General features: G+C 47.7%; 1 protein-coding gene across 1 annotated transcript; it reads left to right on the top strand.

Annotated features, from left to right (window-relative positions):
- Positions 1-1,528: 1,528 nt before the first annotated feature.
- On the top strand, positions 1,529-21,969 carry TOMM34 (translocase of outer mitochondrial membrane 34). Its single transcript, XM_052650737.1, has 7 exons — positions 1,529-1,696; positions 5,900-5,999; positions 7,158-7,310; positions 10,511-10,680; positions 13,517-13,664; positions 20,114-20,240; positions 20,953-21,969. Exons 1-7 carry the CDS (start codon positions 1,570-1,572, stop codon positions 21,055-21,057), a joined length of 930 nt encoding a protein of 309 aa, XP_052506697.1. The 5' UTR covers positions 1,529-1,569; the 3' UTR covers positions 21,058-21,969.
- The last annotated feature ends 996 nt before the right edge of the window (positions 21,970-22,965 follow it).

Raw genomic sequence — 22,965 nt, 5'->3', positions numbered from 1 at the left:
TGGCAGAGACTAGGTTTTTGTTGATGAACCTTTTTAAGTGCATGTTGCATGCCAGATCTTACAGGGCCTGGGGAGAGAGAAGATCTACTCACTGCCTTTAAAGACCTCACAGTCTAAGAAACACTGTAAACTGATGTGAAATAAAATCAATATTTTATGGCAAGACAATTTTTTTTTGCTGTGCTACACAGCATGTGGGAGTTTAGTTTCTGGACCAGGGATCAAACCTGCGCCCTCTGTGTTGGAAGCACAGAGTCTTAACCACTGGACCACCAGGGAGGTCCCAGGAGAAGAAAAACTTGAACGTAAATGTTTTTCTCTGCCCTTTGCCCTCCTCTGCCCCCTCTACTGTGCATTATATATCTGCATTATGCATCAACCAAACTTCCCCATTGGCAGAAATACCTGCTCAACCATAAAGAGCAACATTCTGCTAGCATCAGGAGAATTCCTTAAAGGATGACATTCCTTCTTGATCTTGTAAGGGGTCACGATGACAGTTGCCTTCCGTCTCAAAAAAGTTATATAACTGTGCCCTGACTTCTAATGTGTGGAACAGTTTTCAGAACTGAGATGGTGGTCCCAGGTTACAATCCTCCAACTTGGCTCAAGTAAAATTTTCCACTTCTTTATTAGGTTGACTATTGATTAATTTTCATCAACTGACAATCACAGAATAAGAGCTAAATTAGGAATAAAACCTGAGAGCAATAGGAGCAGAGGAGGGAGATTATAAAGGAGATGATGTCTGAGTTGACTTTTGGCTCAGTGAGGATTAGGCAAGGGAAAAAAAAAAGTGTTTGGAAAAGAATCCCAGGAAGAACAGAGCATAAGCAAAGGTTAGGAAGGAAGGGAAACAGCATAATGTGCACAGGTAGCAACAAGCAGCTTAAAAAAAAAATGGTGTAGTAAGTGGGACATAGAGTGAAGTCAGAGGAGGTTGATGATAAGCTCATTTCCCTCAGCGATTTACATCAATCTATCAGTGCATTCATTTATAAAATCAGTATCTATAGATAACTAGGTGCCAGTTTCCAGCCCAAGTGCCTTTGCACTTGCTAACCCTCTGTCTGAAACAGCATCCCCTACTATATTCTCAGGTCTCAGCTCTATTATTAGTCTCTGGGAGATGCCTCCCCATCCCTCTTACTTAAAAAGTCTCCACGTGGTCACCTTCTATGGCATTACTGTTTTGTTTTCCTTAGAGCACCATCACATTAATGAAATTATCGTCTTCTTGTGAGGTAACTGAATGTCAGGCCCTAGTAGAATGTACACCCTAGGCGAGCAGTGACCTGTCAGAGTTTCACCTGTAGGCTTCTATCACGCCAAGGTGCCCACCGCAGCTACAAACTCCCAGCGCGCGGGTACCCAACTGAGCGTGCGTGGAGGGCGGGGCACTAGGCGCCTCCGGTCCGCGCAGGCCCCGCCCCTGCCACGCCACGCCCACTCCTCGCCGGGTTAGCCGGCCGGCACAGGTACTCGCCGCTTCCGCGCGGGCGGCGTTGCACGCGTCTTGGCGCCGGGAACTGTAGCTCCCCCCCCCCAGTTTACCGGCCCAGCGCCAGGATGGCCCCCATACCCCCGGAGTCAGTGGAGGAGCTCCGCACCTCCGGCAACCAGAGCTTCCGCAACGGCCAGTTCGCCGAGGCCGCCACACTCTACAGCCGCGCGCTGCGGATGTTGCAGGAACAAGGTGCGACCCCGGCCCCCCGGCCCCCCGTTTCTCCGCCAGGCCTGCTTCCCCCTCTCGCCTGCCCCGACCCCAGCTACCCGGACCCCGCTCTGGCCCTCTCGGCCTGGGGCGTCCGTTTACCCCGCGGCTGACCGGCCCACCGGGTCTTCCCAGTATTTGCCCATTCCTTCCCCCCTCCCCCACCTTCGGCATCCTACGAGAAACTTCCCTGACCTTTCTTTCCGCTTTTATTATTATTGTAACGTGGCTTTATTCTGGCCCTTTTTTACTTAATGACATAACAGGAACATATTTTCATATTAATAGATCTTTTGTCACTTTTTATAGTGGTAAAACAACGACATCAAACTTAATCTCTTGTAACGTTGTGCGACAGATCTCTGGAACTTTCTCATCTTGCAGCACGGAAACGCCGTACCCACTAAACTCTGATTCCCCGCTCCCCCCGTGGTATCCACCTTTTTTTTTTTTTCTACGTCAATGATTTTTACTACTTTAGGTATTTCAAATGAATGGGATAATACAATATTTGTCTTTTGTGACCGAATAATATTTTTGACATTATAAACTGTGTTGTAGCATGTGACAGGCTTTCGTTCGTTTTTAAGGTTGTCTGATAATTCCATCGTGTAGATATACCATATTGTCTTTATCCATTCATCCTTTAATGGACATTTGAATTGTTTTCACCTCTTGGCTATGATGAACATGAGTGTGCAAGAATCTCCCAAAATCCTGCTTTAATTTCTTTTGAATATATACTCAGAAGTGGGATTGATGGATTAGATCGTAATTGTATTTTTAATTTGCAGGAAAGGAGGGGGCTTCCCAAATGTTTTCCATAATAACTGTACCGTTTTACATTCCCACCCACAGGGCACAATAATTCCAACTGCTTAGCATCCTTATCAACACATTTTATTTTTTCTTCTTTTGATAGTGATCACCCTGATAGATTGCCTGCTTTTAACTGTCTTGTTGGACCCCATTCTAATATTTAAGCCTCATTCTGATCCCTGAGGCAACTCTCTTTTTCCTCAACTGTACACTTTTTAATTAACATTGTTAAGCAACTGTATATAATAAGTGTATAATAAGATGGAGAAGGTCCTTTCTGTCAAGGGCCATTCTTTCTTGTTAATGAGGAGGCTCCAGATGTGATCTTAATTCATTGACTGGGGGATTTTTGCAGAAACACTTGTGGCTGGTCCTTGGTTGTGTAAGTGATATTGATGTTTTTGGTCAGTAATGTTTGGGTAACAAGAAACATGGGCTTCCCTGGTGGCTCAGATGGTAAAGAATCTTCCTGCAATGCAGGAGACCCAGGTTCCATCCCTGAGAGAAGATTCCCTGGAATAGGATATGGCAACCCATTCCAGTATTGTTGCCTGGAGAATTCCATGGACAGAAGAGCCTGGTGGGCTACAGTCCATGGGTCGCAAAGAGTCGGGCACAACTGAGCAGCTAACACTTTGGACTTTCAACAAGAAACATATTAGTACATCTCCGGTCAATAATGTGTTAAGCTAATGAATATTAAACAAGAACTATGTGGAAATGATCTGAGCTGTGAAGCAGACAAATGCAGTTGTGTGGTAGATTTGACTAGGGAGCTCTGTTATGAAGAAATGCAAGGTAAAGGACAACTTCTTTGAAGAAGTGACATTTGAGGTGCTACCTGAATGGTCAGAAGAAGCCAGCTGCGTGAAATTTTGAGTGCTGAGCACCCCAGGTGAAGAAGGCCGTAGTTAACAAAGGCCCCAGACAGCAGTACCCTGGCGTGTTCCAGGACCCAGAGCATATGGGAGCCAGTGGAGGGAGTAGCAAAGACAGGCATTTTACACAGTAGTTCATGGGAAGGAGTTTGGAGTTTATTCCCTAATGGGAAGCTGCTGGAGAGTTTTCAACAGAGGAATAAAGTTTTTTTACCAGTCCTCCCGGCCTCTGGCTCAGTTCAGCCAACAAAGCCCTCTGCCCAAGGCCTCTCTGAAGTGGCTTATCCCAGAGCCTCAGTAGAATTCCTTTTCTGTAGTCCCTCTTTCCCATTGCTTTCCTTCTCTCTCATTTCCTTGACTAGCATTTGTTGAGTACTTGCTAGACATGATAGACTTTTCCCCTTTTTTATATCTTCCCAGTAACTTATGGGTAAGGTACTTTATAGATAAGGGTTCCAGAAGACTTAAATCCCTTCTTCTGGGGTGACACACTGAAATCAGAGGCAGAATTTGAACAGGGGTTTCTCCAATTCCCAAGTCCAAGTTTTTAATCATTTTGCTGGACTTCTTCCCAAATCCTCTTCTAATTCCAGTCGATTTTGTTTGAATTTTTGCAGTTTCAAGCCACTCTTTTGCCCCCCACCCCATGTTTTTTTTTTTTTTTTCCCCTACAACCTTTCTCTGTAGGCCCACCCTCATCTCAACTTGGTAAAGTTGCGTTGTTGTTTTTTTTTTTTTGGTATCCTACTCCAGCTGCCTGGAAAAACTTGGCTTTTTTGTAGGATTTATTCTAGGCCCCAAGAAGAACCATACTGATACCTCTTCTCAGTTTAGCAGGAGACCAGAATTCGGTTCTGATCCTGCTACTAATTTTCTAGATAATTTATGGGCAAGTTCCTTGATTTCCCTGATCAATTTCTCTGATCTTGAAAGGAGAGCAGGGAGCAACCTAACACAGTGAACCTTCTAGCCAGTCTGTGAAATGATATCTTCATCTGATAGGTAAGCACATGTGATCGGAGGGGATTGAATGACTTGCGCAGGGTCACAGGCTGGATTTGGGGGGGTCTGATGTCGTTTCTGCCACACCGCTGCTGTTTTCTGAGCAACCATGCTCCAGTGACTTGAGATGGATAGCAAGGTTTGAATACTTGCAGTTGCTCCTCAAGGGCCAGGATGTCTTTTACTTATCTCCGTACTTTGCTGTCTCCCTTGGGGTCTGGCAACAAAAGGGAAGACAAGATCATTTTATTATTTTTGGTGTTGAATGAAGCAGGTTTTGCATCAATGTGGTAACATGATAATTAGCAAAGAAGGCAAGCTGCAGAAGGAGAGGCGATATGATACCACTTAGGAAAAGTTATTTAAAGGATATTGTGTCCTGCCTCAATACCTATATAATAAAGACGGACACACATGAGAATGTGACATACCCACTTTAGGACTGTGGCAACTTTTGGGGACCTGAGGATGGGGCAGAGGGGAGAGAGTAGAGGTATTTAGTCATAGTGAAACCAAAAAGGTGAGAGGACGTCCCTGGTGGTTCAGTGGCTAAGCCTCCGTGCTTCCACTGCAGGGGCCGCAGGTTTGATCTGTGGTTGGTATGCAGCCAAAAATAAATGAACAAAAAAAACCCCAAAAAGGTGGGAAGTAAATATTAATAAAACATATGCTGGTTTAGTGATGGATAGCAAGTATCTATTACACTGTTTATATGTTTTACCATTTTCAAAGGAGAGCTTGTTTTCTGTTCTTCTGGGCATGTGCCTGGGAATGGAGTCACTGAGTCGACACTTGATAGTTTCCATGTTTTATTTTCATTATGGCCCCTGCTAGTGGTTGAAAAATTATTTTTGAAAATGAAAATCATCATGGCCACAATAAAGGACTTGAGCCTCTGAGATTCCTGAGGATAAAGATGGTCAGGGAAACATCTATGATAATTCCCGTCCCCACGGGATAGCTTGAGCTCTTCCCCTGATTAAGATTTCCATAGTCCTGCCAGACTCAGAGATCTTTTCCCTGGCGAAGTCCTCTCTGATTTGACCAGGTAGAATTAGTCTGTTTTTTGTGTCCCCACAACACTTGTTCAGTCCATTTCTCATAGCATTTATCAGACTTTTGTCTCCTTTTTTTTTCTTTATTGGATTTACATGCTTCTTGTAATAAAAATTAACATATACGCACACCCCCAAGTAGTTACACCGTGGATTTCTTTGAGCTATTTCATTTTGATCTCTGGCCTGGTACCAAGTTCAGTGCATGACTGGGTAAATGAGCAGGTGCTTGGTCCCTGTGAATAGCAGGAAGCTTGGTGTTCTTGCTCCCTTGCCAGTCCATCAGACCAACATGCATGATGGGGTTACAGTCATCTCTGCTGCCCTTTACTAAACCCCAGAGAGCTCAAGGTGTGGAATGCACCCCCGATGTCCCAAGGCCCCCATCTCCCAACCTGTTAATTGTGCATTTTCTGCTTCCACCGGGGCAGGTTCTTCTGATCCAGAAAAAGAAAGTGTTCTCTACTCTAACCGAGCAGCCTGCCACTTGAAGGACGGGAACTGCGTCGACTGCATTAAGGATTGCACTTCGTGAGTGGGCAGGGCTGCCCCTGGGGTGCTGGGGGCCTGGGAGAGGAGACTGGGCTTCTCTGGCCCCACCAGTTACCTCTAATATTAGGAAGTGTCACTCAGGATCAGCTGGTCACTGAAAATAGGATGTTCTCCTTGGTCCTTGTGGCCCCTGACTTGTGTCCCTGGAGCCTCATCTCTGCTGCTGAAAGGAGTAGGGTGGTCAGTTAGAGCAAGGCCTCTAGTCTTTGTGAGATGTTTAACCTGGGCATGACCTAGAGTTGCAGACCAGTGACTGGCATGCTCAGGTTTTTTTCTGGGACGGATGTGGGTGAGAGAAGGAGCGAGGGAAAGAAAGAGGGATGGTGGTTAATAGATAGCCTTGAAAGGAGAAAATGGTAACCATCACTGACCAGGTATAGAGCATGTTAAACCGTTTTTCATGCTTCTTCTTGAAGCCAGACCAAGATTGCCTTCATGGTCATGACTGAACTAGCACTTGCATCTGATGTGTCCTCAGGAGTCTGATACCCTGGGGTGTTGCCTTAGCTTTGGGCCCTGGTGGTGGGTGGGAGAGGAGGACAGAGGTGAGCGTGCCCGTGGAGCCTCTGCTCCGTTGATTTGTACCAGGCCCTGTGCTAGGTCTCCTTTGTGGAGTGCTCATGAGTGCTCTGTGGGGGAAGTTTGCCACCCTGTCCAGGCTGGCCCTGGATTGTGGAGGTCAAGTGATGTGCCTGGGGTCTCGTGGTTAGTGGCAGAGGTGGAATTCAGACACCGCTCCATCTGACTCCAAAGCCTGTTTGTTATTCCCACTCGGCCACCCTCTGTAGAAAACAGAGAAGCATGGAAGCTATCAAGCACTTACTCTTGATTTCAGAGGGATCGCACCTATGAAAATTGATGCGCACACACACACACACACACACACACACACACACACACACACACACACATTTCCCGGTAGCAGTGCTTTTCTGTCCTCCTTCCCTTCTCCACTTCAGTCTGAGCTGAAAAGCCCCTCTTCTGAGAGTTGACAGCCTTCACAGCATCTGTCGCCAGAAATGGCCTCCCATGTACTGAATGCTGCTGATGACCCAGACCGGAAGGAACTGTGGGAGGGTGGGCACAGGGAGCCCCCGGGACTCAGCAGCCCAGTGACGTCTCTGCCTCCTGTCCTAGAGCACTGGCCCTGGTTCCCTTCAGCATGAAGCCCCTACTGCGGCGAGCATCGGCCTACGAGGCCCTGGAGAAGTACCCTCTGGCCTACGTGGACTACGTGACCGTGCTGCAGATTGATGACAGCGTGACGTCAGCCTTGGAAGGCAGCAGCAGGTGAGCCCGAGTCACTGAGGCCGTCTCTCCGGAGTGTCCTGTCCTGTCCTCTCCGATGAGCTTAGAACCTTCGCTTTGGGCGTCTGGGGCAAACCGTGTGGTTTAGGCTCAGAAACTTCTAATGAGCACATGCAGAAAGTGTGGAAAGACAATTTGCTGTCGTATTTTAGCAGATTTTTAAGGAGTCAGAATTACTGAGTTTGTGGGGGGGGGGTTGGGTTTTTTGTTATTGTTTTGCCTAGATGCTCAAATGCATTCACACAGTAATACTTAGTTCAGCTCTGTCTAAGCCAGATTCAGTGGGAAATACTGAGATAAAAAAGAGATACAGACCCCACTTGCTTCAGAGAGCTCCCTCGAGTGGGGAAAGGAAGACGCAGTGCAAGCAGCTGTGACCCCAGGCTGTGGGGCTGTCGTTTGTGGGTATGGTTCAGTGTACTGGGCTGTGATCCCTTCACAAGGCCGCTCAGGTGAAGTTCTTTCTGGTCTCTTGAGCAGTTGTCTTTAATCTCATCAGTCACGTGTAACTGATCCCGTTTCCCCTCTTTGCGTGGTATCTGTCCAGTGCATCGTTTCTGGCTTGGCTTATTTTCTCTGTGCTTCCTCTCAGTCTCTATCATTCCACAAATTTGCCACTTCTGTGCCAGACTTTGCACTCAGGCGCGGGCTGAGGAGGAGACAGACCTCTGCCCACCCTTGAAGAGCTCCCAGTTTGCTGGAGAACCGCAGTCAGTCACAGGCAAACTTCGGCAGTGTGATGAGGGCGGGACCTGGTGGGACATACCTGACAGCCAGTGGGGGGTCCAGAGAGGGCTTTTCAGAGGAGGTGAGCCGAGACAGAAATGCATAGTTGTCTGGACCAGGGGCCAGCAAGGAGCCTGGGCAGCACGTGCACCGTGAGTTAGTCGAGGTGTTAGAGGGGTGGTGAGAAGCCCGCTGCTCGTGGTGCGGCGGGTGAAGCGCTCGGATCGGGACAGGTGACGAGGCCCAGTCACACACGCTGTGGTGTCCAGGGACTTGGACTTAATCCGAACACAGTGAGGCATTGTGAAAGGGTCTTCAGCTGGGGGGCAGCCTGAGCAGATTTGAGAGAAAAGCTGGCTGGCTGCCTGCCGTGTTGACCATAAAGGAAAAGAGAATAGGAAGGGGGTGGGCAGTAATCCAAAAGAGACGGTGGAAAGAGAACAGTGGAAAGGGACCAATTCAGGGGACATCTAGGCAGTATTTTGACAAGTTTTGGTGGTTGGAGGGTGGGGAGAAGGGAAAAACAGGTGTCCAGGTGGTTGACATGCTGAGGTGGCAGCATGGGGCTGGAAACTCGAGATGCAAGGAGGCCGGCTGGATGTTGACGTGCATTTGGAGCAAAGGAGAAAAATACAGGTTGAACATAGAGATTGGAAGGTCACCAGCCTAGAGGTGGCTTGAAGTTCTGGGAGAAAAATGGAGTACTGCCACGAGTCGGGGTAGCCAGGGAGCTTTGCGGAATCCCGACGTTTGAGGCACACAGAGGAACAGCAGCCAGTGCAGCGGGAGGAACCTTAAAGCGTTTAGTGTCACAGAGTCAGGAGTGTTTGCAGAAGGATGACGACGTCATTCATATCAGGTGTTCAGTCAGCTTAAGTACACTGAGGGTTTCAGAATGAAGTCACGGGTGATCCTGATGGAGTCAATCCACTGGGGTCCGAAGCAGATGGCAGTGGATTAAAGGAATGTGGCTGTGAAGGGGCAGAGGGCTGTTCAGGAAGAAGGAGCTTGATGCTGGTAGCTGGAGTCGGTAGAGGGAAAGGATATAGGTGTGGGAGAGGGTGGTGCTGGCTGAGTGTGGCCCGAGAGAGGCAGGGAGCAGTGGATCCCGAGTGCAGGTGGAGGGGTTGGCCTTGTCACCTCTCTGTAGCAACAGAGAAGTAGGAAGTGTGCCCAGGCAGGGAGGTCTGTGTTCAGGGTGTGAGGAAGTCCAAGGTAGGAGAGGGTTAAGGAGCATCGGATGGAGGTGGGTAGAGATTTGAAGACCGATCAAGAAAACAGCTCTGGGGGCTGAGCCAGAGACCGTGAGTTTGTAGTGATAGCAGTCTGTGAGCTCTTCGTTGTAGTAACACAGGAATGTGGTTGTAGAAGCAGAAGTTGCTGTTGGCTTCATCTGCTCGCTCAGTACATACCTCTGGATCCCGCTGGGTGCCAGGTGCTCTGCTGAGTACTAGAGATCGGTTAACAAAACCAGCATGTTCCCTGAGCTTAGAAGAGGGGAGTGGGGAGTGGTGGGGTTTGTTCCAGGGTGGGGTGGGGCGGGGAAAGACTTGAACATGAGGATCGAGAGAGGCAGTGTGGCACATGGTAAGCGTGGAGCAGTGGGAGGGGACCAGGTCTCAGGCCTTGCCAGCCTAATGCAGTGGGAACCACTGAGAGGTTTTACAATTTGAGAATGACAGAGGATTTGCGTTTAAAAATCTCTGAGCATTAATCCGATGTCAAGTGTTTGCATGGCCTTGTAAATAGATAAGTTGTTGTTGTTGTTTTGTTGCTAAGTCATGTCCAACTCTTTTGCAGCCCTGTGGACTGTAGCCTGCCAGGCTCCTCTGTCCATGGGATTTCCCAGGCGAGGGTACTGGGGTGGGTTGCCATTTCCTTCACCAAGGATCTTCCTGACCCAGAGGTCAAACCTGTGGTCTCCTGCATTAGCAGGCAGATTCTTTACCACTGAGCCACCAGGGAAGCTCAAATAGATTAAGAAAACATAAAATGTGGGAAGGAGGTTCAAGAGGGAGGGGAACTACATACACCTGTGGCTAATTCATGTTGATATATGACAAATCATACCAATACTGTAAAGCAATCCAGTCAATTAAAAGTAAATATAATTTCTTAAAAAAGAAAACATAGCATCCATTCTTGGGGACATGTGTGGTTCCTTGGGGAGAAGGTTTAATTACCTTAACAAGCACCACATCCCTCTCTTTGAAGTTAACAGTGTGACCCGGCAAGGGCCAGGCAGGGAGGGAGTATCATGGTGGCTGAGCTGAAAAGGCCCTTATGGGTGGCAGGCTCCTGTTCCTTTCCTGCTGCAGGTCGGAAGGGTACAAAGTGATGGTTCAAACCAGGGAAGATGATAACTGGCTCTCATACACCTCCTTTGGGCTTATGAGAGAAAGAATACCTTCTTGACCCAGCTGGAAACCTTTCTGTCATCCTGCCTGCCTTTCCAGAATGACCAGAACTCTCATGGACTCCTTTGGGCCCGAGTGGCGCCTGAAGCTGCCCTCTATTCCCTTGGTGCCTGTTTCATCTCAGAAGAGGTGGGAGTGTCTGCCTTTGGAAAACCACAAAGAGATATCTAAAAGCAAATCCAAAGAAACCACAAGCGCGAAGAGCAGAGGTAAGCTGTGACTTCCTACCCAGAGAGAGTTGCAGTCTCCCCCAGAGCCACATTCTTTAGAGTAATCCTATAAAAACTGGCCTCGCTTAAGATGAGTTATTTTTAAAGTCCTATAAACAAAGTAAAAAAACAAGAAGCCGTAACCCCTTAGGGACGGTCTCCTCAGCGTTACAGTGGGCAATGGGAAAGCCAACCCCACAGGTGTAAGGGAAAGGTGATGTAAGGCATAATGAACTCCCAGCCTGGCACCCAGTTATCTGGTGTTAGTTCCTTTCTCATGTCTTTGGCAGCATTTGGGATGTATCATTTAGGATGTTTTTGGTTGCAGAAACAGAAAACTCCATGTGGTAAAAATAATAAAAAGAACGTATTGGCTCATATAACAGAAAGGGCCTTCAGGCAGGGCTTGTTCCAGCAGCTCACTGCAGCATCAGACTCCCATTTCTCTGTCCTTCTCTCAACTCTTTTCTCTAGGATGTGGTAGCTTTGTCTTCAGGCAGTCTTCCCTCCTGAGTCGTATAGTAACAGTAGCAGTTCTGTGCCTCACATCTGCGTGCCATGCCTCATGACCAAGAGGGAAAGAAAGAGTTGTTTTTCTAATAGCTCCCTAAGAAAGAGGGTTTCTTCCACTAAAATCCCTGGCTCATCTTTTCTTAATATAGTCTAGCCTATAAACACAGGCCATTCCCTTAACTAGTCCCTGTGACCAGGGCCTGAGATTTTGTGACAAGCTCAGCCTGACACCATCTGCTCCATCTCCGTAGCCAGCAGAATTCACACACTTACTAGTCTCTGGAAGGGAATAAACAAGGGAAGGGAGATCGAGGCCAGGTAGCCCCAAACAGGAGACCTCAGCTTAATGAAACAGAGAGGACCTTCCCTGGGCAGGGGTGACAGGAAACTTATTAGGCTCCAGGGGAGTTCTCCTAGCCCAGCAGGCTCGGTATTGAGGATGGGAGGCTCGGGGCAGGGCTGTAGCCTGGCCTTGGATGTACAGGAGGACAGGGATTCTCCCCTTCCCAACAGGAAACCTATCTGGCCATGGGCAGCATTCACTCCCTAGAATGAGAACATGAGCCACTAATGAACTTGATGGCTTCAATGCACCTCCTATTTATTTCACTGATTTGAAGTCACAACCATGTGTGGCCTGGAGAGGCCCTCTCAGAAAGGTCCCAGCCCAGTGAGAGACTGAGACACACAAACAGAGCAATTTAAAACACAGCAGGGAGAACGGGTGCTTTAGAGTCTCTGATGTTTGAAGAATTCAAATTGGGAACTGATGTCAGGGTGCTGGGGGAAGTTGGGGAAAGTGTCATGGAGGTGACAGGTTGAGCTGGACCTTAAAAACCAAGTTCTTCAGGCGAGAAGGGAAGGGAGTTTTCAGCTGAGACAGTGGAAGGAGTTAGAGAATGAGGTATGGGGGTATTACATGGTACAGCGTAGGATGCCTTGCAAAGTCAAGGTGATGCTGTGTACATTGCAGCCCACTGGCTCTGCTTCTAGAAAACCTCGTGCATGTGCCCACAAAGAGATGGGTACAAGGTGTTCAGAGCAAAAAGTCGGTAAGAACGAAAAGCAAAACAACCCAAGTCCCTGTAAATGGAACAGATGAAACAGTTGTATTGCCTCAGTAAGAGTAAGAGTGAAGCAGCTGGGGGTGTGAAAATCCCAGGGATGTAATTTTGAGGGAAAAAGACGACCAGGTCACGGTAGAATACATAGAATTACGCACTCCTGTATTTGAAGTTCTCAAAGTAAACAGTAAATAGTTTCTAGACACTATCGTATCTAGTTAAAGTAACCCAAAAAGGGGGGGCATCGTCTGGTTGCATGGCAGAAACCAATACAATGTTGTAAAACAATTATCCTCCAATTAAAAGTTTTTAAAATAACAGGGTGGGGGGCACAGAATTGAGGAAAATGGTTTCCTCCAGGGGTGGATTGACCGGCGGGGAGAGGCTCATAGGACTTCAAAGGTCTTAGTAAACATTCTGTTTCTTAAGATGAGGGATGAATTCAAGGGTGTTAGTTTTATTCCTAAAACTTTACCCTTGTAAATATTCAGTATTTTATGAAGAAAGTTTTAAAAATTGACAAAGTAGATGATAACGGGAGCTGAGGCTGGAAAAATTCATCAGGGCCTTGCAGTGAAGTGAAGCCCCAGGGCTCCACGGAGCAATTTGGATCTCACCTTGTTCTCATTATGTCTCCTGGAGGCTGGGACAGAGCTCAGGTGTCACGTTGGGGAGAACACCGCCAGACTCAAACCAGAACAGCTGAGAAGTAGGGCCTCCTCTGCCCTTTTCTGGAAGCCCAAGAGCTCCACTCTTCTTTTTTGTTTAAGCAGATGCATGTTTACTTAAATACTTCCTCACTTACTTTCCTGCTTTAAGTTTATACGGTGCTCTGGACTTTCTCCTATTTTCTCCCCATTTCATCTTGACAGTAGCCCAAGGTGGAGTAGGTATTGCCTCACACGTGTCGGTGAGCAAATTGAGGTCCAGAAGCATTAGGTCCTACAAGGCTTCCAGCTCCTGAGCGGCAGTGCTGAGGCCACAACCTGAGTTACTTTCTACTGTGTATATATCATTGTGTGTGTAGAAATATATCTACATTAGGAGCCCCCAACCTCTTCTGAATGAAAAACTGTGTTTTTCCCAGAAGCCATTGCTTGGGGGAACTCCTGACTCAGGAAGGGTGCTTTGCACAGTGCAGGAGACCTCGGGGGACAGAGCGCTGTAGACGGCTTGGAAGAGGCGCTGCCCAAGAGAGCTCCTCAGGCTGAGCTGGGCACCTGCTCCATGGTTTTTTCCTCTTCTGAATTTGTATCTAGTGCCTTCTGCTGGGGATGTGGAGAGAGCCAGAGCTCTGAAGGAGGAAGGCAATGAGCTTGTAAAGAAGGGGAACCATAAGCAAGCGATTGAGAAGTACAGTGAGAGCCTCTGGTTTAGTAACTTGGAATCCGCCACGTACAGCAACAGGTACCTTTCACACGGCTGGCCTGGGGGATTTCAGGACACCGGACATTCTCCCGCAGTCTGCTCTTGGACTGTGATGGTCTCTGCGTCCTGGCATTTAGTCAGTACAGGCAGACCTCAGAGCTGTCTCAGGGTCTGCTCCAGACCACTGCAGTAAAGTGCATATCGGGAGAAAGGGAGTCACACAAATTTGGGGGTTTCCCTGTGCATAGAAGAGTTGTGTTTACACTCTACTGTAGTGTGTTAAATGTGCAATAGCATCATGTCTAAAAAAACAACATACATGCCTTAATTTTAAAAAACTTAATGGCTACAAATTGCCAACCACCAGTCGTCATCATAACATCAAAAATCACTGATCACAGATCACTGTGACTAGTATACTAAGAATGAAATAGCTTGAAATATTGTGAGAATGACATAAATGTGAAACAGGTACAAAGTGAGCAAATGCTGCTGGAAAAATGGCACCCATAGATAGACTTGCTCAATGTAGGGTTGCCAGAAATCTTCAGTTTTGGTGTCTTTAAAGTATCTGTGAAGCACAGTGAAATGAGGTATGCCTCTATGTTACATCTCAGAACATGTGTTCACATTCCCTTTGGTCACCATGAGATGGGCATTGCCAGTGGCATTCACGCTGTTAAATGGGTGGAAACTGGGGTTTCCCACAGGGAGCCCGGGCTTTGTTTCAGCCCATTCCAGAATTTTCATTCACCAGGTAAGCATAGGATGTAAGTAAAAGCTCTGGGCTTGCTGTGTAAACACAACCCCAACACAAGTCTCAAAGCCTCTGTGCTTTCCGTGACTCTCTCCCCATGGCTTCTCTGAGACTCTCTGGTTATCAATTCTGCCAGTCTGTCTGTGAGCATCAGGGTGGAACCCAGGGAATTACCTGGCCTGAGCAAGAGGGTCTAGTTGAGCCTGAGGTGTTGGCCGTATGGGGCTGTGGAGAGGCCTTCATCCTCAGCTGTCGCCAGCGGTCAGTGATCCTTTCCACCAGCAGTGAGGGCCTCGGAGCCAGGGCAGCATCCCTTCATCGTGTGTGAGTGCCTGCTCTGCAGCAGCCCACAAAGGCTTTGGTAGTAGGTGCTCTTCCTGTCTTAATGTCAAGTAAACCGAGGCTCAGATGGAAGGGCTTCGCTTCAGCTCACCCAGCCAGTAAATGGTGGAGATAGAATGGGAACCTGGCTCCAGTGAGATCTGTTCGTTTTACTGTCAGAGGCTTAAAACATTCAGCAAGGGACCAGATCTGCTCTAAACATTTCCTATAAAACATAAATAAATCTTGTGTTTGTTTTCCCTTCCCAGCCAACATACTCACATTACTCTTAAGTTCAGAGATCTCAGATCTTCTATAAGCTCACTGCTCCTTATCCAGAACTCTTGGGATAAACTGTGTTTCAGATTTTAGAAAGGGATGATAGTGCATATAATGAGTTGTCTAACACTCCAGCAGTGTCTGGGCAGCTTGCTGAAGTTTTAATCACTAGCATTTCTGCAGTGAAACGTGGAAATTCCACTATCACACAGAATAGTATCAAGAAAGATGAAGCAGCCTCATGTCAGTTGAGGTCATTTTTTTTGGCCAAATGATTTAAAAAGGGAACCTTTAGTTTCACAGCATGAATTTTGGCACAGTGAAGCACAGTGAAATGAGGTATGCCTCTATGTTACATCTCAGAACGTGTGTTCACATTTGGACCTGTGGTTTTATTGGCTGATTGGACCCAAGGGTGCCTCAGTCAGCCATTCGCACTTGGGATCAAAGACTGCAGCCCATTCGTCCACGTTTGTGCAGGAGCATCTTCTAACTCCTCTTTCTGTGGGCTCTGTCTTTGCTTACCTCGTGTTGCTAGAAATCTCTGTTAACCCATTTTCCTGGATTTTTACCACATTCAGGACAGTGTTTTGTTTAAATACTGATTTTCATGCAAATGTGTCCATGCCATGCCGTTTTAAGTACTGTTTCTTTGTAATATATCTTGTAGGCTGATCTCTTCATTAGTCTTCATAACCAGAGCATCGCTGACTGTTCTGCTAGCTTTGCTCTTCTAGCTCAGCCTTGGGCTCACTGATAAATTTGAATCCATTGAGCTTTAGGTTGTGATTACATTGATTTTATAAATTTAATTTATAAGACTGAAAACCTGTTACAGAACTGAATTTTCTGTCCGCATGGTTGAATATACCACATTCCAGATGCCATTTTAATGCTCCACTTCGTGCGTATGCATCTGTATGGTGCATGAACTTAGGCTTCGGTCCTCTTTGTGCATTGACATCTGAGTGGGTATCACCATCAGGTACTTGGCACCTACAGTTTGCCAGGTCCTGAGTGGACCTCCAGAAGAGTCTCACTGAGTACTCACAGCAATTCTTCAGGTTAGCTCGTGGTCACATTTTACCTAAGAAAACGGGCTGAAGATGAAAGTTTGGCTTCCTTTTCACTCATTCATCTTGTCTCTCAGACTCCTACTTTGTAATGAAAACCCTTCTCATTGGATACAGAATATTCAGTTTACCAAAAGCCACAGGTGATTATTTTAGAGGCCAAAGTTATGCATTTTTAACACCAGAAAGTGAAGAGGAACTAAAAAGCCTCTTGATGAAAGTGAAAGTGGAGTGTGAAAAAGTTGGCTTAAAGCTCAACATTCAGAAAACGAAGATCATGGCATCCGGGCCCATCACTTCATGGGAAATAGATGGGGAAACAGTGTCAGACTTTATTTTGGGGGGCTCCAAAATCACTGCAGATGGTGACTGCAGCCATGAAATGAAAAGACGCTTACTCCTTGGAAGAAAAGTTATGACCAACCTAGATAGCATATTCAAAAGCAGAGACATTACTTTGCCGACTAAGGTCTGTCTAGTCAAGGCTGTGGTTTTTCCTGTGGTCATGTATGGATGTGAGAGTTGGACTGTGAAGAAGGCTGAGCGCCGAAGAATTGATGCTTTACTCTTGAGAGTCCCTTGGACTGCAAGGAGATGCAACCAGTCCATTCTGAAGGAGATCAGCCCTGGGATTTCTTTGGAAGGAATGATGCTAAAGCTGAAGCTCCAGTACTTTGGCCACCTCATGAGAAGAGTTGATTCATTGGTAAAGACTCTGATGCTGGGAGGGATTGGGGGCAGGAGGAGAAGGGGATGACAGAGGATGAGATGGCTGGATGGTATCACTGACTCTATGGATGTGAGTCTGCGTGAACTCCAGGAGTTGGTGATGGACAAGGATGCCTGGCGTGCTGCGATCCATGGGGTCGCAAAGAGTCGGACACGACTGAGCGACTGAACTCAACTGAAATATGATCTCTGGCATTCATATGGAATCATTTTCATTATAACAGTTACATTCAGAAGTCACCAAATAGTACCTAATGCTTACAATGTGCTGCTTCTACTTCCCAGAAATTTGGCTGCTTATTTAAATTGCTGGAGTCCATTGGGAGAACACATCAGTTTCCTTAGAATTCTTGTGTGTTCAAATTAAGATCAGGGCCTACTGTTCTAAAACTTAGTGGCCTACAACAGCCATTTTGTTTTGCTCATGATTTGTGAACCAGGAGTTCAGGAAGGGCAGTTTTTTGACTCAGGGTCTCATTCAGGGTCAACAAGAAGGGTCCTGGGACTGGAGTCATTTAAAGGCTTCTCCTGGGCTTCCCTGGTGGCTCAGACAGTGAAGAATCTGCCTGCAATGCAGGAAAAGTGGGTTCCATCCCTGGCTTGAGAAGATCCCCTGGAGGAGGGCATGGCAACCCATTCCAGTATTCTTGCCTGGAGAATTCCCATGGCAGAGGAGACTGGTGAGCTGCAGTCCATGGGGTCACAAACAGTCGGACACGACTGAGCAACTAAGCACAGCACAGAGGTTTCTCCTACATGTTTGGCACCAGGCTTGCGATGACTGACATGGCTGGGAATCGAACTGATAGAGCAAGCTAGAGCCTTTTTTCTCCCCTCCTGGCAGTCTGTTCACTTGTGCCAGCTGGAGCTTCATCACAGCATGGTGGCCTCTGGGTAGTTGGGTTCTCACAGGAGCAGCTAAAGGCTCCAAGAGCAAGTGTTCCCAGAGCTCAGGCAGGCGCTCCCAAGACCTCTGAGGCCTAGTCATGGGACTCACATTGTCCTTTCCTCTGTGCTCCACTGGTCAGAGCAGTCACAGAACCTGCCTAAAGTCAAGAAGAAAGTGTTGATACATAGGACCTCTTCTGTGGAAAGAATGCCACAGAATTTGTGCTGCTTTAATTTCATTTTTATTTATTATTTATTTATTTGGCTACACCAGGTCCTAGTTGTGGTATATGAGATCTAGTTCCCTGATCAAGGACCGAACCCTGGTCCCCTGCATTGGAAATGTGGCATCCTAGCCACTGGATCAGCAGGGAAATCCCTGCGTCTGCTTTAAAATTGATACAAGGAGAAGCTTTTCCTAAGTTAATTTATAACTTCCATGCAATCTGAACGAAAATACTAGAATTTTTTTTTTTTACATTCTTCCATGATAATTCCAGGAGGAAAAATGGAATGGTAACAATTCCATGGTAATAATCCCATGAGGAAAAAAAAAATAACATAAGAGAATTTAGTATATGATAAATTGTGGGGAAAAGGAGGAATTATCCAATAAATGGTATTGGATTGGCTGGAAAGAACCTCCATCATCACTCTCTATTTTAAAATAAAATCTAAATGGATCAGTTTCAAATGGAAGAAGTAAAACCGTTAAGTTCTTAAACAACATGTGGGTTAATTATCTTGCAGTGGGGAAGGTATTATACAGGGTGATGGTGGAGGGCAACCTGCGGAAGTCATTAAATAAGTTGGAGAAGTTTTATTTCATAAGATTTAAAAATCTTCCATAAAGATGCTCAGTTTGGGGGCTTCCCTGGTGGTCCAGTGGGTAGGACTCCATGCTCCCAATGCACGGTGCCGAGGTTCAATTCCTAATGAGGGAACTGGATTCCGTGTGCCACAGCTGGGAGCCAGCACAGCCAAAATAAAAAAATTTAAAAAGTATTCAGCTTAACTGTATTTAAAGCAACTACAGTAAAACAGATACTGTTTTCTTCCATACTGGCAGAACTTAAAGGCTGAGCCCCAGGGTTGGTACAGCTGCAGAAAAATGGGTTCTGTTAGTAACTATTCTTAAGTACAGTTGACCCTTGAAAAAGTCGGCTGTCAGGAGCACTGACCCTCCTCTCAGTCAAAAAATCTCTATATAATTTACAGTCAGCCTCTCATACCTACAGTTCTGCCACATTCACAAAGTCAACCAAATGCAGATGATGTAATACTGCAGTATTTGTTGCTGAAAAAAAATTCTGCACATAAGTAGACCTGCACAGTTTAAACCTGTGTTGCTAAGGTCAGCTGCTTTATTTGGGAAGCATTTTGGTAAGAGTCAGAATTTCAAGTGCACGCACCTTTTGATGCAGCGGTCGGCAGTCCCTCCTAAGACTGACGTACAAGGATGTTCATAGCAGCAGCATTTATCATTAACTGGAAATAGAAATATGTCTCCTGATAAGGAGTTAATAAATTAGGATACAGACAAGTGAATATTCCATAGCCACTGAAAACAGTGTCTGTTTCATTTAGTCACTGGGGAAGAGGACTAAAATTGAATAAGAAAGATACACACAAGTATGTACTTTTCCCCCACTGATGCAGAATGTAAGAATGATGCAAAATATAAGTTGGAAGAATTAGATATCAAACACCCATATACTCCCAATTAAATTTATAAGCAGTTACAGAAACAACTATAACTTCAGTTAAAAAGTGTTGTGTAACACTGTTACACAACTATCAGAACAGTTTGGTTGGTCACTATGGCCATCTATTGGTGCATCTTTACATTTCACCCCAAACATGTCAGTGTGCATATAATTAATTAGAGCCTAGTATTTATGTGGCTGTCCTGATGGCTCAGATGGTAAAGAATGTGCCTGCAGTGCAGAAGACCCAGGTTCAGTCCTTGGGTTGGGAATGTCCTTTAGAGAAGGGAATGGCAACCCACTCCAGTGTTCTTGCATGGAAAATTCCATGGACAGAGGAGCCTGGCAGGTTATAGTCCTTGGGGTCGCAAAGAGTTGGACATGGTTGAGCAACTAACGCTTTCATTTATGTGGTTTTTTCTTAAGGTAGATAATTTTTTGTCAAGGGGAGGGTTTCCAGTTCTTGCTTGAAAGAGTTAAGTGTGGGATGATAGCTCTGAAAACTGTCGGGATCTCAGGTTGTTCAAACCCAGATCAAGCCCCAGGTCTGCGCACCAGTAGTGGAGGAAGCCTGGGGAGTCTCTTCACCCCTTTGAGCCACTCTCCTCTGTAAAAGCGGGCTGGGTGGCTGTGAGAACTGAGGAAGGTGTGATGCACCCAGCACAAAGTGTTCAGGGCGCTCCTCAGAGTTAGTGGCCCCGAGGGAGCAGCTGACAGCCTGGTCTTTCCCCGCAGGGCGCTCTGCCATCTGGAGCTGAAGCAGTACCAGGAGGCGGTGAAGGACTGCACAGAAGCCCTCAGGCTGGATGGAAAGAACGTGAAGGCGTTCTACCGCCGGGCTCAAGCCTACAAGGCTCTCAAGGTAAAGAGAACCTGTCCAGAGGCACCAAAGAGCCACAACCAATCATGCCTGTGGTGGCACTACCAGAGCATGGTCCAGGTGAGGGGGGCCCTTTCACGTCCCTCCTCATCCAAGGGCCCCAGGTGCTCCTGACAGGCCTCCAGCCTGGGGTGCAGAAACCAGCTCGGCAGCGGTCCTCACCCCCGCCTGGTCCCCCAGGGCCCAGGCTTCGTCCCCGCAGCTTCTCGTCTCCTCTCAGGACAGCAGGTCCCCACAGCCTCTGTCCTCTCAGGACTTCAGGTTCCACAGCCTCTCTCTCCTCTCAGGACTGCAGATCCTCACAGCCTCTCTGTCCTCTCAGGACTACAGGTCCCCACAGCCTCTGTCCTCTCAGGACTTCAGGTTCCACAGCCTCTCTCTCCTCTCAGGACTGCAGATCCTCACAGCCTCTCTGTCCTCTCAGGACTACAGGTCCCCACAGCCTCTGTCCTCTCAGGACTTCAGGTTCCGCAGCCTCTCTCTCCTCTCAGGACTGTATCCCCACTGCCTGTCTTCGCTCGGGACTACAGGTCCCCAGAGCCTCTCTGTCTTCTCAGGACTACAGGCCCCACAGCCTGTCTCTCCTCTCGGGACTATAGGTCCCCACAGCCTGTCTCTCCTCTCGGGACTACAGGTCCCCACAGCCTGTCTCTCCTCTCGGGACTGCAGGTGCTCACAGCCTCTCTCCCCTCAGGACTTCAGATCCAGCTTTGCAGACGTCGACAGCCTCCTGCAGATAGAGCCTAGGAACGGCCCTGCGCGGAAGTTGCGACAGGAGGTTAACCGGAGCTTAAACTAAAATCCCAGAAGAGCAGCAGAACACCTGTCTGCCTGAGCACCTTCTTCTGTGCCTGCTCCTGGAACCTGGTGGGCCCCCGAGTGGGCTCCAAAGCCCCCTCCTTTCCCCCTCAGAGACGTGATGGCCTCCCACCCCTCAGGAGGCTCCGCCTGTTCACATTAAGCTCAGTGTAGTCAGAAAGCAGACATTTTGTTGGGAAAGCCTCCCCCTGTTCTGCATTCCCCTGTGCTGTGGACAGCAAGCAGGTCAGCGATGGGTGCTCATCAGCAGTGTGCTCAGCCTGGTCTCTGCCCAGAGGCTCCAGACCCAGTGCTGCTCTTCCGGTCACCAGGTCCTCTCACCCCGGTCCATCTGGGCGCTCAGAAAGCTGCCAGTCCCATGGGACACAGGCTGGCGTGGGAAGGACAACTGGGAAACCCTGGCCCGCCTACACCCATGGCAGCCAGCTGAGCTGGTTCTCCAAGGCTGCCGACCCCTTCCCTGTCCTTGCACAGCACTCGTGTTCTGAGCCCCAGTGCCTTTTGGCTGAGCCTCCTGACAGGAATGCGGAACCTGTCCCCTTGGCCAGCGTTTGTCTGTGGCTCTGCGCTGCTGTCGCCCACATAGAGATACCTGAGTTCTTTCAAGAGCCCAGAGGCGTGGCTGCTGCTCCTGAAGGTGGGATGGGGAGAAACCTCCTTGAAGTCCATGTCCTTCCCTTCCCGGCAGGGACTTGCCTTTTGACTCCCACAGTGGCCCCACTAGGCTTCTTAGTTCTTTGTAATACGTTGAAGTTAATTTGAACTGAATAGACTGACTTTTGTTGAACTGCGAGTTTAAGCTACTGCATTCACACCATCTACATGAATGTCTGTTGTACTTTGATTTATGGTTCAGCTTTGGTTCACCTTGGAACTTTGCAGTAATAAAAAACTGGTTATGGAGCATTCATCCTTTTTTTGATCAAATTTACTGGGATGTGTCTGCATGGGCCAGGCCCTACTCATTGTGCTGGAGAAACAGCAGTGAATGAACTGACAGGATCCCTGCGCTCAGAAAGCTGACAGTCCCATCAGACACACGGTGCGTGAAACTGCAGCGGCTTTAGTGTTACAAATGAGCAGTCACATTTTCCCTTCCAACTAGGGAGATTTGACCCTGTGGAGAAAAAGGGGTCCCTGAGGAAGTCCAGTTTGAACTGAGTTCTGACATTGGAGTGGGGAGGGTCAGTGGGTGAAGAAGGGAGGGAAGAGCCACCCGGGTAGGCGAACGGCATTGGTGAAGGCCTTGGCTGGGAGGACCTGCCAGCAGTGGTTCTCAGCCTCACAAAACGTGGTGTGGGTGAGGCTGGGAGCGCCTGAAGATCAGCCTCAACAAAGGGCTCCCCTCCACCACCCGTGTTCCAGGTCTTGTCTTATTGTCTTCAGTTAAACCATTTTCACCTTAATGGAGACATTTTGACTCTATAAAGCCGAGCAGACAGGGTCTATTGCCTGCTCCCCCATCATGCTCATTGCAGGGCAATACTCAGCTCTTAGGGTTCCATCCTCTCCGAGGGCAGAGTCTCTGAGCAACCAGACTTCAGGCTGAAGCGGATTTGAATCACGGCAACTCCGTGGGCCTGGCCCAGGGATCATTTCAAATTGGGCAGCTGCATGCCCCTTTTCTCCCTGCCTCTTAAGCAGGCCTGACTCTTCCTCTAATTTTAGGCAGGCTCAGTGGCAACATCTAGTCACAAGTGACTTTCCCTTCTCGAGGTCCTCAGAAGGCAAGTACCTTGATTTACTCACGAAAACGTTGGAGCATAAACAGAGCAGCATAAATCAGCAACCTTGGAGGGCATCCTGAGGTCTTTCTACAGGAGTGGAGTTGCCACGTGACCCCTTAACCAGCCAGTCCAGAGCAAAGCAGCGGCTGGTGCTTCCAGAG

This window comes from Budorcas taxicolor, chromosome 13 (genome assembly GCF_023091745.1).
Source record: "Budorcas taxicolor isolate Tak-1 chromosome 13, Takin1.1, whole genome shotgun sequence".
Taxonomy (NCBI): Eukaryota; Metazoa; Chordata; class Mammalia; order Artiodactyla; family Bovidae; genus Budorcas; species Budorcas taxicolor.
Note: the sequence above shows the minus strand (reverse complement) of the source record. Positions and strands in the feature narration are given on the sequence as shown.

Excerpts from the sequence above, each read along its gene's own strand:
- TOMM34 (XM_052650737.1), top strand. The coding sequence starts at position 1,570 with ATGGCCCCCATACCCCCGGAGTCAGTGGAGGAGCTCCGCACCTCCGGC. Across the intron at positions 1,697-5,899 it reads GCGGATGTTGCAGGAACAAG|GTTCTTCTGATCCAGAAAAA; the intron begins GTGCGACCCCGG and ends CCACCGGGGCAG. Across the intron at positions 20,241-20,952 it reads AAGCCTACAAGGCTCTCAAG|GACTTCAGATCCAGCTTTGC; the intron begins GTAAAGAGAACC and ends CTCTCCCCTCAG.